The sequence below is a fragment of the Mobula hypostoma genome, chromosome 26 (assembly GCF_963921235.1).
Source record: "Mobula hypostoma chromosome 26, sMobHyp1.1, whole genome shotgun sequence".
Classification (NCBI taxonomy): domain Eukaryota; kingdom Metazoa; phylum Chordata; class Chondrichthyes; order Myliobatiformes; family Myliobatidae; genus Mobula; species Mobula hypostoma.
Genome location: NC_086122.1, coordinates 3,987,505 through 4,005,856, shown reverse-complemented (window position 1 = coordinate 4,005,856; position 18,352 = coordinate 3,987,505). Strand labels below are relative to the sequence as shown.

The following is an 18,352-nucleotide window of genomic DNA, read 5'->3' as shown; positions in this document are numbered from 1 at the left end:
TACAGCTAATTCCCTTCAACCATTTGGTTCTCGAACCATCCTACACAGCCCTACTCACTACAGATCAGAAACACTATGACCAGTTTGATCACTTTGCACTAAAATGGACTTTTTTGTTCGAATTGCATTCTTTTCTGCAAAAACTACATAATTTATGCTTTGCTTGTGAATGTTTCTTTTTATGACGTGGTGTGCCTGTAAGCCTGCTGCAATTAAGTTTGTCTTTGCACCTGTGCATATGTGTACTTGTGCAGATGGCAATAAACTCGCTTTGACTGTAGATTCAGAGATTCCATATTGTTAATGGTTAGAAAGGTTAATACTCACCGGATCTCCCTTCTCTCCTTTCTGGCCTTTCGGACACTGGAAGAAAAGGAAGGAAAGGGAGAATTAAACTTGTTGGCAGCTGGTCTTCAGCACAAAATAACAACAAGGCCCTACGCCACAGTAAGTGACCTGAGGAAAATAGTCAATGGGGAGAGGGAGGGCCAGAGCTGTTCTACAGACGGAAAGATAAACCATACTCCAGCTCGTTTGTGTTGGGCATGTGGCCAAGTGGTTAAGGCATTCGTCTAGTGATTTGAAGGTCACTAGTTCGAGCTTCAGCCGTGGCAGCGTGTTTGTGTCCTTGGGCAAGGCACTTAATCACACATTGCTGTAGTGTCTGTGCGAGGAGTGGTGCCCCACACAGACTTCCAATCTGCGCCTTGTAAGGCATGAAAATGCCCGACGCAGGCCTCTCATGGTCTGAGTCGACGTTCCCTCCTCCCCAGCTCATACACGAAAGAGGAAAAACAGAGTTTATCTTTTGGCAGACGTCCACACGTTTGTATCTCCAAAGGAGGCCCTAGCTTGCCCTGCACATGAGCAGAAATTTCTTTTTGCCAGCCATGGACCCCTCCTGCACGGTTAGGAGGAGTCATTGCTCGTGTGCATACACTCAGCATGGGCCTGGATCCCTTTACACTAGCAAACCATTCCCCTGAGGAAGTCCCCTTCCTTAGAGACGTCGACTGCGCCTCTTCCTATAGATGCTGCTTGGCCTGCTGCATTCACCAGCAACTTTGATGTATGTCCCTTCTAATGGGGATCTTTTACATGGAAGTTAATCGGATAGTCTTGGTTCTTCAGAATTCTGTAAATTGGAATGAACAGGAAGTATAATCCTTTGGGATTCTGCACATGGGAGTGAGTGGAAAGTGTTTGGTCCATTCAGATCATATTTTGGCCTAATGTTAACTGAACCTTTTGTTTTAAGGTCTTTCAAAATGGAATTCAGGACATGAATACAGGAGACTTGGTACGGTAGATGCTTACCTCAATGCAGCCTTCACCCTGGGGAGAAATATATAAAAGGAAAGTGTGTCAACATAAATCTCTGAAAACATCCAAATGTTTCACTTGTCACTGGTCTCAAACCCTTTCACTAGTCCCCGAGAGCAGATTCTGGGCTCAACCAATGTCAATGCAGCAACTTATGGAGTTAGTTCATGCCTACCCCCTTGCTGGTGGGAAAGTGAATAACTTTAACAGTGGCTTTTGAACATGTTACCCACGAAGATCAAAGTTTAGCTTTATTTGTCACATGGAACGTACAATGAAACAGAGAGTGAAATGCACGCAATCATGGAGGGAAGGTACAAACTCGTTATCGAAACCCCAACAATAATCATTGCTGCTACAATGTGATTGTGCTAGCCACTACGCTACTGTGCCCACATGGTCGGGTGAAGATTGGATGGTGAAGAGAAAAGGTGTGAGGTGAATGATAGGAGGTGGAAGGTGGGCAGGGGGCAACCAAGACCCAACCAGAAGCAACCAAATTACATTGCGTAAAGTCCAGCAGGGCACTGTACAGTGCTCTGCACTGTCCTCAGAGCACTTGACAACACCAAGCTGATGTGAACAGACTGAGGTCTCAGAAGGAGGGCTGAAGAGCACACAGTCCAGGATCAGAAAGGAGAAGGAAGATTTTTTTCCAGAACAATTTTGTTGTTTGCCATGTATATCAACAGCATGGATGAGAGAGGTGGACTGAGTAGTAAGCGTTCTGACAAGAGAACAATCAGTAAAGCTGTTGATACTGAGGAAGGGTGCCTGAGAATAAATCATGATCTGTATCTGCAGAACTGAGCAGGGCATGACAAGTACAGTTTAATCCAGGCAAGCATGCACATCAGGAAGGGAGGTGTGGCGAAGATGATTAAACACAAGGACAAAAGGTAGCTGAAAGGAAAGCCACAACAGCCAACATTACAGCATGCAGGAACTTCTTTTGTTTCTTTTGGAAAGACCATAGTGCTTTGCAGTCAATTAAGTTTCAGTCGTCAAAGATGTAACACCAAAAATGAGGGAGCCAATACAGAGTACTACTGATGGTCAGACAGACCTGTCTACACTTAGTATTGCTGATGACCAGACAGACCAATCAACACTTATTACTGAGAGCCAAACAGAACTATATACACTGAGTATTAATTATGGTCCGACAGACCAGTTTACACCGAGTATTACTGATAGTCAAACGTGTCTACACTGAGTATTACCGATAGTCATACCTGTCTACACCCAGTATTACTGATAGTCAAACCTGTCTACACCGAGTATTACTGATAGTCAGACCTGTCTACGCTGAGTATTACTGATAGTCAGACTTGTCTACACTGAGTATTACTGATGGTCAGACGTGTCTACACTGAGTATTACCAATAGTCATACCTGTCTACACCGAGTATTACTGATAGTCAAACCTGTCTACACCGACTATTACTGATAGTCAGACCTGTCTACGCTGAGTATTACTGATAGTCAGACTTGTCTACACTGAGTATTACTGATGGTCAGACCTGTCTACACTGAATATCACTGATGATCAGACGTGCCTACACAGATTATTACTGATGGTCAGACCTGTCTACACCGAGTATTACTGATGATCAGATGTGAATACACTGAGTATTACTGATGGTCAGACGAGTCTACACTGAGTATTACTGATAGTCAGACGTGTCTACACTGAGTATTACTGATGATCAGGCGTGTCGACACTGTGTATTACCAATGGTCAGATGTGTCTACATCGAGTATTACCGATAGTCAGACCTGTCTACACCGAGTATTAGTGATAGTCAGACCTGTCTACACCGAGTATTACTAATGATCAGACCTGTCTACACTGAGTATTACTGATGGTCAGACCTGTCTACACTGAGTATTACTGATGGTCAGACCTATCTACACTGAGTATTACTGATGGTCAGACCTGTCTACACTGAGTATTAGTGATAGTCAGACCTGTCTACACCGAGTATTACTAATGATCAGACCTGCCTACACTGAATATTACTGATGGTCAGACATGTCTACACTGAGTATTACTGATAGTCAGACCTGTCTACACTGAGTATTACTGATGGTCAGACCTGTCTACACTGAGTATTACTGATGGTCAGACATGTCGACACTGAGTATTACTGACAGCCAGACCTGTCTACACTCAGTATCACCGATGGTCAGACAGACTGGTCTATAGAGACATAAAAAATCTACAGCACTATACAGGCCCTTTGGCCCACAAAGCTCTGCTGAACATGTCCTTACCTGAGAAATTATCTAGGGTTACCCATAGGCCTCTATGTTTCTACGCTCCATGTCCCTATCCAGGAGTCTCTTAAAAGACCCTATCATATCCGCCTCCACCACCGTCACTGGCAGCCCATTCCACACACTCACCACTCTCTGCGTAAAAAACTTACCCTTGGCATCTCCTCTGTACTTACTTCCAAGCACCTTAAAACTATGCCCTCTCATGCTAGCCATTTCAGCCCTGGGAAAAAGCCTCTGACTATCCACACAATCAATGCCTCTCATCATCTTATACACCTCTATCAGGTCACCTCTCATCCCCTGTCGCTCCAAGGAGAAAAGGCCGAATTCACTCAACCTATTCTCATAAGGCATGCTCCCCAATCCAGGCAACATCCTTGTAAATCTCTTCTGCACCCTTTCTATGGTTTCCAGATCTTTCCTGTACTGAGGCGACCAGAACTGAGCACAGTAGTCCTAGTGGGGTCTGACCAGGATCCTATATAGCTGCAACATTACCTCTTGGCTCCTAAACTCAATCCCACGGTTGATGAAGGCCAATACACCGTATGCCTTCTTAACCAGAGTCAACCTCCGCAGTAGCTTTGAGTGTCCTATGGAATTGGAGCTCAAGATCCCTCTGATCCTCCACACTGCCAAGAGTCTTACCATTAATACTATATTCTGTCATCATATTTGACCGACCAAAATGAACCACTTCACACTTATCTGAGTTGAACTCCATCTGCCACTTCTCAGCCCAGTTTTGCATCCTATCAATGTCCCACTGTAACCTCTGACAGCCTTGCACACTGTCCACACCTCCAACCTTTGTGTCATCAGCAAATTTACTAACCCATCCCTCCACTTCCTCATCCAGGTCATTTATAAAAATCACGAAAAGTAGGGGTCCAAGAACAGATCCCTGAGGCACACCACTGGTGACCAACCTCCATGCAGAATATGTCCCATCTACAACCACTCTTTGCCTTCTGTGGGCAAGCCAATTCTGGATCCACAAAGCACTGTGCCCTTGGATCCCATGCCTCCTTACTTTCTCAATAGGCCTAGCATGGGGTACCTTATCAAATGCCTTGCTGACATCCATATACACTACATCTATGGCTCTACCTTCATCAATGTGTTTAGTCACATCCTCAAAAAATTCAATCAGGCTCATAAGGCACGACCTGCCTTTGACAAAGCCATGCTGACTATTCCTAATCATATTATGCCTCTCCAAATGTTCATAAGACCTGCCTCTCAGGATCTTTTCCATCAACTCACCAACTCATTGATCGATAATTTCCTGGGCTATCTCTGCTCCCTTTCTTGAATAAGGGAACAACATCCGCAACCCTCCAATCCTCTGGAACCTCTCCAGTCCCCATTGGTGATGCAAAGATCATCGCCAGAGACTCAGCAATTTCCTCACTTGCCTCATACAGTAGCCTGGGGTACATCTCATCTGGTCCCAGAGAATTATCCAACTTGGTGCTTTCCAAAAGCTCCAGCACATCCTCTGTCTTAATATCTGTATACTCAAGCTTTTCAGTCCACTGTAAATCATCCCTACAATCGCCAAGATCCTTTTCTGAGGTGAATACTGAAGCAAGGTATTCATTAAGTACCTCGGTTATCTCCTCTGGTTCCATACCCACTTTTCCACTGTCATACTTGATTGGTCCTATTCTCTCATGTCTTATCCTCTTGCTCTTCACATACTTGTAGGATGCCTTGGGGTTTTCCTTAATCCTGTCCGCCAAGGCCTTCTCATAGCCCCTTCTGGCTCTCCTAATTTCATTCTTAAACTCTTTCCTGTTAGCCTTATAATCTTCTAGATCTCTATCATTACCTAGTTTTTTGAACCTTTTGTAAGGTTTTCTTTTCTTCTTGACTAGATTTACAACAGCCTTTGTACACCACGGATCCTATACCCTACTATCCTTTCCCTGTCTCATCTGTACCTATGCAGAACTTCACGTAAATATTCCCTGAGAATTTGCCACATTTCTTCTGTACATTTCCCTGAGAACCTATATTCCCAATTTATACTTCTAATTTCCTGCTTGAATGCCTGATATTCCCCTTACTCCAATTAAATACTTTCCTAACTTTTCTGTTCATATCCCTCTCCAATGCTATGGTAAAGGAGATAGAATTCTGATCACTATCTCCAAAATGCTCTCCCACTGAGAGATCTGACACCTGACCAGGTTCATTTCCCAATACCAGATCAAGTACAGTCTCTCCTGTTGTAGGCTTATCTACATATTGTGTCAAGAAACCTTCCTAAACATACCTAACAAACTCCACCCCATCTAAACCCCTTGCTTGAGGGAGATGCCAATCAATATTTGGGAAATTAAAATCTCCCAGCACAATAACCCTGTTATTATTACACCTTTCCGGCATCTGTTTCCCTATCTGCTCCTCGATGACCCTGTTACTATTGGGAGGTCTGTAAAAAAACACCCAGTAGAATTATTGACCCCTTCCTGTTCCTAACTTCCACCCACAGAGACTCCGTATACAATCCCTCCATGATGTCCTCCTTTTCTGCAGCCGTGTCACTATCTCTGATCAACAGTGCCACGCCCCCACCTCTTTTGCCTCCCTCCCTGTCCTTTCTGAAACGTCTAAAGCCTGGCACTTGAAGTAACCATTCCTGCCTCTGAGCCATCCAAGTCTCTGTAATGGCTACAACATCATAGCTCCAAGTACCGATCCACGCTTTAAGCTCATCCGCTTTGTTCATAATATGCCTCGCATTAAAATAGACACATCTCAAACCATCGATCTGAGCACTTCCCTCCTCTATCACCTGCCTATCCTCCCTCACACACTGTCTCCAAGCTTTCTCTATTTGTGAGCCAAGCGCCTCTTCCTCCGTCTCTTCAGTTCGGTTCCCACCCCCCAGCAATTCTAGTTTAAACCCTCCGCAATAGCCTTAGCAAACCTCACCACCAGGATATTGGTCCCCCTGGGATTCAAGTGCAACCTGTCCTTTTTGTACAGGTCACTGCTGCCCCAAAAGAGGTCCCAACCATCCAGAAATCTGAATCCTTGCCCCCTGCTCCAATCCCTCAGACAGGCATTTGTCCTCCACCTCATTCTACTCCTATACTCACTGTCACGTGGTACAGGCAATAATCCCAAGATTACTATCTTCGTGGTCTTGCTTCTCAACTTCCTTCCTAAACTCCCTGTAGTCTGTTTTCAGGACCTCCTCCTTTTTCCTACCTATGTCATTGGTACCAATATGTACCACGACCTCTGGCTGTTCTCCTTCCAACTTTAGGATATCGTGGATGCGATCAGAAACATCCCGGACCCTGGCACCTGAGAGGCAAACTACCATCCCTGTTTCTTTCCTGCATCCACAGAATCGCCTATCTGACCCCTTAACTTTGAGTCCCCTATCACTGCTGCCATCCTCTCCCTTTCCCTACCCTTCTGAGCCACAGGGCCAGACTCTGCGCCAGAGGCACGACCACTGTTATTTCCCCTAGGCAGGCCATCCCACCCAAAAGTATTCAAACAGGAGTACTTATTGTCAAGGGGTGACAGCCACAGGGGTGCTCTCTAGCATCTGACTCCTGCCCTTCCTTCTCCTGCCTGTTAACTACTTATCTCTCTCCCGGGTCCCCGGTGTGACCACCTGCCTATAGCTCCTCTCTATCACCTCCTCACTCTCCCTGACCAGACGAAGGTCACTGAGCTGCATCTCCAGTTCCCTAACGTGGTCCCTAAGGAGCTGCAGCTCAATACACCTGGCGCAGATGTGCCATCTGGGAGGCTGGGAGTCTCCCAGAGTTCCTACATCTGTCACTCAGTACAGAACACTGGCCTCATATACATACTTCCTGTCTGTATTCTACACAGGCAACCTACCTCACCTCGACACATTATCGCCGAAGCCCCATTGAGCCAAAGCCCTCCTACTCTCTCCCTCTACTCCATCACCCGCTCCTTAACACCCACTCTATGACGCTGTCTCCTTTAAACTCTTCTCGCTGTTCTAACTGGCTGACGTCTACGTGCTTGTACAGTCGTGCCTCAATCACACCGCTGAAGAAACCATAGAAACTACAGCACAGAAACAAGCCTTTTGGCCCTTCTTGGCTGTGCCGAACCATTTTCTGCCTAGTCCCACTGACCTGCACACGGACAATATCCCTCCATACACCTCCCATCCATGTATCTGTCCAATTTATTCTTAAATGTTAAAAAAGAACCCACATTTACCACCTCATCTGGCAGCTCATTCCATACTCCCACCACTCTCTGGGTGAAGAAGCCCCCACTAATGTTCCCTTTAAACTTTTCCCCCCTCACCCTTAACCCATGTCCTCTGGTTTTTTTCTCCCCTTGCCTCAGTGGAAAAAGCCTGCTTGCATTCACTCTATCTATACCCATCATAATTTTATATATCTCTTTCAAATCTCCCCTCATTCTTCTACGCTCCAGGGAGTAAAGTCCTAACCTATTCAACCTTTCTCTGTAACTGAGTTTCTCAAGTCCCGGCAACATCCTTGTAAACCTTCTCTGCACTCTTTCAACTTTATTTATATCCTTCCTGTAATTTGGTGACCAAAACTGAACACAATACTCCAGATTCGGCCTCACCAATGCCTTATACAACCTCATCATAACATTCCAGTTCTTATACTCAATACTTTGATTAATAAAGGCCAATGTACCAAAAGCTCTCTTTACGACCCTATCTACCTGTGACGCCACTTTTAGGGAATTTTGTATCTGTATTCCCAGATCCCTCTGTTCCACTGCACTCCTCAGTGCCTTACCATTAACCCTGTATGTTCTACGTTGGTTTGTCCTTCCAACATGCAATACCTCACACTTGTCAGTATTAAACTCCATCTGCCATTTTTCAGCCCATTTTTCCAGCTGCTCCAAGTCCCTCTGCAGGCTCTGAAAACCTTCCTCACTGTCTACTACACCTCCAATCTTTGTATCATCAGCAAACTTGCTGATCCAATTTACCACATTATCATCCAGATCATTGATAATAGATGACAAATAACAATGGACCCAGCACTGATCCCTGTGGCACACCACTAGTCACAGGCCTCCACTCAGAGAAGCAATTCTCCACCACCACTCTCTGGCTTCTTCCGTCGAGCCAATGTCTAATCCAATTTACCACCTCTCCATGTATACCTAGCGACTGAATTTTCCTAACTAACCTCCCATGCAGGACCTTGTTAAACATACTGAATATTATTGATGGTCAGACAGATCTGTCTATACTGAATATTACTGATGGCCAGTCAGACCTGTCTACACCAAGTATTACTGATAGTCAGACAGACCTGTTTACACTGAGTATTACTGATAGTCAGCCCTGTCTGCACTTACATTATTGATGGTCAGACCTGTCTATACTGAGGATTACAGATGGTCAGACATGTCTACACCAAGTATTATTGATGGTCAGACAGACCTGTCTACACTGAGGATTGCTGATGGTCAGACATGGATTAGGAATAGTCAGCATGGCTCTGTGAAAGGCAGGTCGTGCCTTATGAGCCTGATTGAATTTTTTGAGGTTGTGACTGAACACACTGAGCTGTAGATGTAGTGTATATGGATTTCAGCAAGGCATTTAACAAGGTACCCCATGCAAGGCTTATTGAGAAAGTAAGGAGGCATGGGGTCCAAGGGGACCTCGCTTTGTGGATCCAGAAATGGCTTGCCCACGGAAGGCAAAGAGTGGTTGTAGACGGGTCATATACTACACGGAGTTTGGTGACCAGTAGTGTGCCTCAGGGATCTGTTCTGGGACCCCAGCTCTTCGTGATTTTTATAAATGACCTGGATGAGGAAGTGGCGGGATGGGTTAGTAAATTTGCTGATGACACAAAGGTTGCGGATGTTTTGGATAGTGTGGAGGGCTGTCAGAGATTACAGTGGGTCATCGATAGGATGCAAAACTGGGCTGAGAAGTGGCAGATGGAGTTCAACCCAGATAAGTGTGAGGTGCTTCATTTTGGTAGGTCAAATATGATGGCAGAATATTAGTGATAAGACTCTTGGCAGTGTGGGGGATCAGAGGGATCTTGAGGTCCATAGGACACTCAAAGCTGCTGCGCAGGTTGACTCTGTGGCTAAGAAGACATACGGTGCATTGGCCTTCATCAATCGTGGAATTGAGTTTCAGAGCCGAGAGGAAATGTTACAGCTATATAGGACCTTGGTCAGGCCCCACTTGGAGTACTGTGCTCAGTACTGGTCACCTCACTACAGGAAGGATGTGGAAACTATAGAAAGGGTGCAGAGGAGATTTACAAGGATGTTGCATAGATTGGGGAGCACGCCTTATGAGAATAGGTTGAGTGAACTCGGCCTTTTCTCCTTGGAGCGACGGAGGATGAGAGGTGACCTGATAGAGGTGTATAAGATGATGAGAGGCCTTGATTGTGTGGATAGTCAGGGGCTTTTTCCCAGGGCTGAAATAGCTAACATGAGAGGGTACAGTTTTAAGGTGCTTGAAAGTAGGTACAGAGGAGATGTCAGGGCCAAGTTTTTTTACACAGAGAGGGGTGAGCGCATGGAATGGGCTGCCGGCGGTGGTGGTGGAGGCGGATATGATAGGGTCTTTTAAGAGACTCCTGGATAGGTACACGGAGCTTAGAAAAATAGAGGGCTATGGGTAACTTCGGTAATTTCTAAGTAAGTACATGTTTTGACACAGCATTGTGGGCCAATGGGCCTGTATTGTACTGTAGGTTTTCTATGGTTCTATGTTTACACTGAGTATTACTGATGTTCAGACCTGTCTACACGGAGTATTACTGATGGTATGACAGACCTGTTTACACTGAATATTACTGATGGTCAGACCTGTTTACACTGACATTACTGATGGTCAGACCTGTCTACACTGAGTATTACCGAAGGTCAGACAGACCTGTTTGCACTGAGTATTACTGATGGTCAGACCTGTCTACACTGACATTACTGATGGTCAGACCTGTCTACACTGAGTATTACCGAAGGTCAGACAGACCTGTTTGCATTGAGTATTACTGATGGTCAGACCTGTCTACACTGAGTATTACTGATGTTCAGACAGTCCTGTTTACACTGAGTATTACTGATGGTCAGACAGTCCTGTCTACACTGAGTATTACTGATGGTCAGACAGACCTGTTTACACTGAGTATTACTGATGGTCAGACAGTCCTGTTTACACTGAGTATTACTGATGTTCAGACAGTCCTGTTTACACTGAGTATTACTGATGGTCAGACAGACCTGTCTACACTGAGTATTACTGATGTTCAGACAGTCCTGTTTACACTGAGTATTATTGATGTTCAGACAGTCCTGTTTACACTGAGTATTACTGATGGTCAGACAGTTCTGTTTACACTGAGTATTATTGATGGTCAGACAGTCCTGTTTACACTGAGTATTACTGATGGTCAGACAGTCCTGTTTACACTGAGTATTATTTATGTTCAGACAGTCCTGTTTACACTGAGTATTACTGATGGTCAGACAGACCTGTCTACACTGAGTATTACCGAAGGTCAGACAGACCTGTTTGCACTGAGTATTACTGATGGTCAGACCTGTCTACACTGACATTACTGATGGTCAGACCTGTCTACACTGAGTATTACCGAAGGTCAGACAGACCTGTTTGCACTGAGTATTATTGATGGTCAGACCTGTCTACACTGAGTATTACTGATGTTCAGACAGTCCTGTTTACACTGAGTATTACTGATGGTCAGACCTGTCTACACTGAGTATTACTGATGTTCAGACAGTTCTGTTTACACTGAGTATTACTGATGTTCAGACAGTCCTGTCTACACTGAGTATTATTGATGTTCAGACAGTCCTGTTTACACTGAGTATTATTGATGTTCAGACAGTCCTGTTTACACTGAGTATTACTGATGTTCAGACAGTCCTGTTTACACGGAGTATTACTGATGGTCAGACAGACCTGTCTACACTGAGTATTACTGATGTTCAGACAGTCCTGTTTACACTGAGTATTATTGATGTTCAGACAGTCCTGTTTACACTGAGTATTACTGATGGTCAGACAGACCTGTTTACACTGAGTATTACTGATGGTCAGACAGTCCTGTTTACACTGAGTATTATTGATGTTCAGACAGTCCTGTTTACACTGAGTATTATTGATGTTCAGACAGTCCTGTTTACACTGAGTATTACTGATGTTCAGACAGTCCTGTTTACACTGAGTATTACTGATGGTCAGACAGACCTGTTTACACTGAGTATTATTGATGTTCAGACAGTCCTGTTTACACTGAGTATTACTGATGGTCAGACAGACCTGTTTACACTGAGTATTACTGATGGTCAGACAGACCTGTTTACACTGAGTATTACTGATGGTCAGACAGTTCTGTTTACACTGAGTATTATTGATGGTCAGACAGTCCTGTTTACACTGAGTATTACTGATGGTCAGACAGTCCTGTTTACACTGAGTATTATTGATGTTCAGACAGTCCTGTTTACACTGAGTATTACTGATGGTCAGACAGACCTGTTTACACTGAGTATTATTGATGGTCAGACAGTCCTGATTACACTGAGTATTACTGATGGCAGACAGACCTGTTTACACTAAGTATTACTGATGTTCAGACAGACTTGTTTACACTGAGTGTTATTGATGGTCAGACAGTCCTGTCTACACTGAGTGTTATTGATTGTCAGACAGACCTGCCAAACCATTTTCCACACTGTTCAGAACAAGTGCACAAAATGTTCCAATATCTGGGTTATTGGCTCTGAGATTAATTCCTGGTATGTTGTTGTCTCTGGTTAGTTTTCACTCTCCTGGCTTTAATCCAACCTCAGAATGTCACTGATCTGTTTATTTTAGTGAGGCTGGGCTTGTGCCTCCTTCCCACGCCCACCCCCATCCCCTCCCCTAGCCTGGCCTCTCCTGACACTCATCAGGAGCTCACAGTGTGAAGGAATACAGACATTGGGCAGGCAGTCAGCCACACTCTCTTCTGAGTACCACACAGAGTAACGGCTGACCTACCAGAGCTTCTGATGTCCAGGCTAGTAACTCACCCATTGTTGCTCAGTCTTCAGCACATCTGTTGCAACAGGAAAGTGTGTGAAGGAATGCGACACTGTGCATGACTTGAGATTCTATTCCATGGTTCCTATTCCAGTAGCTGAAGGGACTCAGATTGACAATGAGGCCAGACTGTCATGGTCTGGATCAGGTTCCCCTTAAATTTACTTTGTTTGTGTTACAATCCGGACTGTTTCCCTTTAATTCCCTGTTTTCCCATGTCCTTTGGGCTTGGTGTTTAAAGACAATTTACTATCGACTGAACTAGCAGTTTATAAGTCTCCGGCTTCAGCCATTCAGCGCGAGAGCGTTATGGAGCGTTAACCAAGTTACCGAATCTAGTGCGAGCCAATGTCATCTTGCCATTGTCAACTAAGTTTCTTGCCAGAGCAAGCCAAGTCTCCTCCCAGAGAAAGCCGCCTTCCCTTGCCAGAGCAGGTCCGTCAAAGTTAACCCACCGGGGTGAGTCAAGACCTCACCGCTGCTTGGAGCATACATGTGTCCAGTTATAGTACTGTCCATCGTTGTGTGGACCATGTCCTGCGTTTAAAAGGGGTCCCGGCCCTGTACCCTAGAAGGGTCCTGACCCTGTGTCAAGAAGAGTCCCGACTCCGTCCTGTGTCTAAGGAGGATTCCCAGCTCAGTGTTTTATGTCCTGTGTCTGAGTCCGTCCAATGAATAGGAAGAGTCCCGGCTCCATATCCTGTGTCAAAGGAGGAGTCCCGGCTCGATGTTTTATGTCCTGTGTTTGAGTTCCAAGTCCAAGCTCCGAGGTTCAAGTATCAAGTCCTGGCTCTGGGGTTCCAAGTATCAAGTCCTGGCTCCGGGGTTCCAAGTATCAAGTCCTGGCTCTGAGGTTTCAAATATTAAGTCTTGGCTCCGAGGTCCGTGTTCCGAGTCCTAGCCCTTTACGCTTATTCCCGCTTCTACTTTGATCTCCTTGTTAACTAGTAATAATCTCAATTTAGTTAACCCTACAAAACGTGTTTGTGACCTGCATTTGGGTCCGCCCTTGTTCCACACTTGTGACACAGACTGTGGGCCTCAGGCCTGTGTCACAACTGGAACAAAGAACCAGCCCATGGTTGCCCAGCAAACAGTATTGTTTTGATTAAATGTGGAATTAAGGCTTAAAGATAAAAAGGCATAATTATTCAGGAATCTGGATGTTGCTGGGTGAAGGTGAAGGGCAAAAGAAAGAGGAGGTGGGATGGACTCAGTGAAAACTCTGTGGGCTCCACACAACATGGCAGAACACAGACCATGAAACTACAGGTCAGAGCCAGATCATCCTCATCTACAGCTCCTGGGGCCGGTGATAGAAGAGCAACTCAGCGTTCAACTGGCAAGTTGAATAGAACGTCATCTGTCCCACTCCCTTAAATGCGTAGATCTACTGGGGCCACCATCAAATAACAAGCTTTGGCAGATTTCTGCAGACAAGTATGTGCGACAAGATACAAGCTGTCGGGTGCTCACCACAAGACCCAGTAACAGTCAGTAATTAATCATCGCTTGAATAATCGCCCTCAAACACTCACTACGCTCTACTCTGAGATCTTCTGTCATCCCTGTTCATGCTGGGGTGTTACAATAGATGACTGTTTTACCCCTGTGAGTAGCTGGATTACCGCTCAGTGAATTACCTTCTGTCGGCTCAGTTCACCGGCATCCTGCAGTAAATTGATAATTGATAAAGAGAGACAGAATTAATTTGATTTCAGAGTAAAATAGCACACCTTACCCTGTGCTGCCTTCCATGGTAAACACACTTCACACAGACCCTTACACAGACACACACACACAGACAAACAGACACACCCACACACACACATAAGATACACACACACCCACACACACAAACCCACACACATACACACAGACACACACACTTTTAGTCTTGTTAGTCTGCTGAATTCTCCAGTATATTCCCATAATGGGTCCTAAACCGAGTTGGCTTTATGTTGCCTTTCTCGCCGTACACTGTGGAATATTCTATTTCTTTCATGATGGGGGATGTGTAAACATGTATTTTTTTTGTATACTATATTTAAAGTAGATACTTCTGTTTGTTTTGTAATATGATTGTAACTACACTGTGGGGTGCATCATATTCTAATTCATGTGTAGCGTTAAGTTAACTGTGTGGGGAATTAAAGTCCTGGTGCCTGATAAACAGGACTCATCACTCTCAGTAGGAGAGAGAGATCAGGACTGCCAGCAGTTCACACTGGACAAAAGTGTAAATATGGAGCTATTTTGCTTTTTCTGGTAGATATCTTCCTGCAAATATTAGCAGTTTCCTTTTAATTATTTTTGCTAATTTTTGTATGTTTTTTTTGACGCACCTAATAAATACCCTTGCACTGAAGTGCTAAGCGACTCCATCCATCTTTTTCTTTAGTCACAAACCTCCCCCACCCCCTGCTGTATATAACAGCTGGCATTTCATTAGAACCTTTCCTCAAACTCATAAGGTGTTCAAAGGGTTTGTTCTCTCCATACGATGAAGAGCCCTGTATTCAACCAGAGGTACCCATTCCCACCCAGCCCCACCACAACCCCTCCCAGGGGAAGCCAGGCTGCAAACAGAAGCCAGCCTCTTCTCCATGGATTTTGTGTACACTTCCAGCTGACCCCAGCCATCCCAGACATTCCCTCTTCCCCCCTCTCCCAACTACAAGAGCCTGAAAACAGGCACTGCCAGTCTCAAGGACAGTTTCTATCCCACTGTTACAATGCTATTAAATGGATATGATAAGATCAGCTCTTGACCTTACAAGCTACCTTGTTGTCAGCTTGCACTTTTCTATCTGTCTGCACTGCACTTTCTCCATAGCTGCAGCACTTTATTCTGCATTCCATTGTTGCTGAATCTTGTTCTACCTCAATGCATTGTGTAATGAACAGATCTGTACAAACAAAGCTTTTCATTGTATCTTGGTACATTTGACAATAATGATCCAATTGCAGTAAACAGTTTCAGTGTAGTGAAGCCATGCCTGGTTTGATCAATAATTAAAAATGGGATCTCCACATGATTCACTACGGCCACTGAGGGAGGTTGAAATGGAGGGCACCATGTTGCATCTCTTCCATTTCTGAAAGGCTCACTGCAGATGCTGAACACCACATTAGTGGATTCTTCTCACCATCTGGAACTTAAATCACGAGAGAACACGGCCAGATGAGGATCTAAGGTGTTAGGTCACAGCTGACACAGACACTGCAGTCCCAGGCAAACTCCTCACTCAGGATGAGTGGTGGTGTTCAACACCAATACAACATCAGATAAGAACCCTGTGGAATTCTATTTAACTCTGTGAAAGCTATTGTGGAATTCTATACCCAGACATTCACCCTGGGCAGACCTGTTGGGGAATTCCAACCCAGACATTGACCCTGGGCAGACCTGTTGAGGAATTCCAACCCAGACATTGACCCTGGGCAGACCTGTTGGGGAATTCCACACCAAGACATTCACCTTGGGCAGACATTGTGGAATTCCACACCCAGACATTCACCCTGGGCAGACATTGTGGAATTCCACACCAGACATTCACCCTGGGCAGACTTGTTGGGGAATTCCACACCCAGACATTCACCCTGGGCAGACATTGTGGAATTCCAACCCAGACATTCACCCTGGACAGACATTGAGGAATTTGAACCTGGACATTCACCCTGGGCAGAGCTGTTGAGGAATTCCAACCCAGACATTGACCCTGGGCAGACCTGTTGGGGAACTTCACACTAACACATTCACCCTGGGCAGACCTGTTGGAGAATTCCACACCCAGACATTCACCCTGGGCAGACATTGTGGAATTCTATACCCAGACATTCACCCTGGGCAGACCTGTTGAGGAATTCCACACCAGACATTGACCCTGGGCAGACCTGTTGGGGAATTCCACACCCAGACATTCACCCTGGGCAGACATTGTGGAATTCCAACCCAGACATTCACCCTGGGCAGACAGGGTGAATGTCCCACTAGATGTCCCATCTAGTCCCACTAGATAACCAAGCTAGGTCACAGAGGTCCAGAAGTCCACTCATCCCTGGCTGATGCTAACACAGTGACCTCACTGGCTCAGTCTTTGGACCTGATTAGTTAAAGGGGGAGGCTGCCAAGAATCGCGTGCCATTTCCGGTTCAGAGACACTGCAAAAATGGAGCAGAGACTGGAACTGGACTGGTCTAGAAGGACCTACAGTACACCAAGCAGTGTGGTGATTTATTACAGTTTCTTTTTATAAAACTACAAAATTTTATTCACTTACTAGATACACAAAATACAAGTATCAGGGATTTACAGGACTGTTGACAATATCAAATTAAAAGACAATTACTAATATCTACAAAACACTCACTTCCCTGGGGAGGTGGGGCCCACATCTTTTCCAGAAATCACCCACTTTGCCAAGACTGTAATCTCCCCCTCCAAAGACACACAAACACAGACATAATCCCAGAAGAGGAGAAGATCACAGCATAAAGGTAACTTGCAAAACCAGATATCATTGGCTCCACCACCACCCACTCCTGCCGCAGTTCCATCCATTCCTGTCCTCACTGTAACCTGCTCCTAACTCCCCCACACAGAGAATCCAGTGCCCTTTCGATGTCAGGAAAACCACTGCCAGTTACAGCTGTTATACTACTAAACCATCAGAGTGGATTCACACAGTACTCACGTTTTTTCCAGGTGCCTCTGGGATGCATGACTTACACTGCAAAAGAAAGAGAGTCAATGTAAATATGTACACTGCATCAGTATTTACCAAGAAGCATGTGGGTGATAACAAGATCAGTTTGGTTGAGATAGAGAAGAAGGTAATGTTAGGTCTTCAAAAGAACATTAAGATGGATAAGTCACCAGGTCATCGAGAGAGGCAAGAGATGAAACAACTTGTAGGGAGTTTGTGAGGAGTATAGGCAGAGATAGAGCAAAGATGCACTCAGCTTGATGGTCTGAGACAAGTCTATTTTAATGCAAGGAGTATTATAAACAAGGCAGATGAATTTACAGAGTGTGGATCAATACATAGAATTATGACATTGTGGCCATTACAGAGACATCTCAGGGGCAGGAACAGCTGTTGAGTGCACTGGGCTCTAGGTGTTTCAAAAAGGACAGGGAGGGAGGCAAAAGAGGTGGGAGTGTGGCACTGCTGATCAGAAAAGGAGGAAGTCATGGAGGGATTATCTACTGTGTCAGAGTGGGTGGAAGTCAGAAACAGGAAAGGGGCAATAACTCTACTTTGTGTTTTCTGTAGATCCCACAATAGTAACAGGGACATTGAGGAGCAGATAGGGAGGCAGATTCTGGAACTGTGCAAGAATAATAGGGTTGTTGTTTAACTTCCCTAATATTGACTGGTATCACCTTAGATGGGGTAGAGTTTGTTAGGTGTGTTCAGGAAGGTTTCTTAATACAATATATAGATACGCCTACCAGAGGAGAGGCTGTACTTGATCTGGTATTGGGAAATGAACCAGGTCAGGTGTCAGATCTCTTGGTGGGAGACCATTTTGGAGATAGTGATCACAACTCTATCTCCTTTACTATAGCGCTGGAGAGGGATAGGAGCAGACAATTTCGGAAAACATTTAATGGGAGTACGGGGAAATTTGATGCTATTAGCAGGAACTTGG

General features: G+C 45.0%; 1 protein-coding gene across 1 annotated transcript in view; it reads right to left on the bottom strand.

Moving 5' to 3' along the window:
• Window positions 1-18,352, bottom strand: part of col16a1 (collagen, type XVI, alpha 1) — a 414,952-nt gene that overhangs the window by 322,981 nt on the left and 73,619 nt on the right. The window contains exons 11-14 of the mRNA XM_063033604.1: window positions 17,392-17,427; window positions 14,338-14,364; window positions 1,318-1,335; window positions 328-363 (exon numbers count right to left, since the gene is read on the bottom strand). Coding sequence (XP_062889674.1) covers window positions 328-363; window positions 1,318-1,335; window positions 14,338-14,364; window positions 17,392-17,427 — 117 coding nt within the window. The remainder of the gene's footprint in view (window positions 1-327; window positions 364-1,317; window positions 1,336-14,337; window positions 14,365-17,391; window positions 17,428-18,352) is intronic.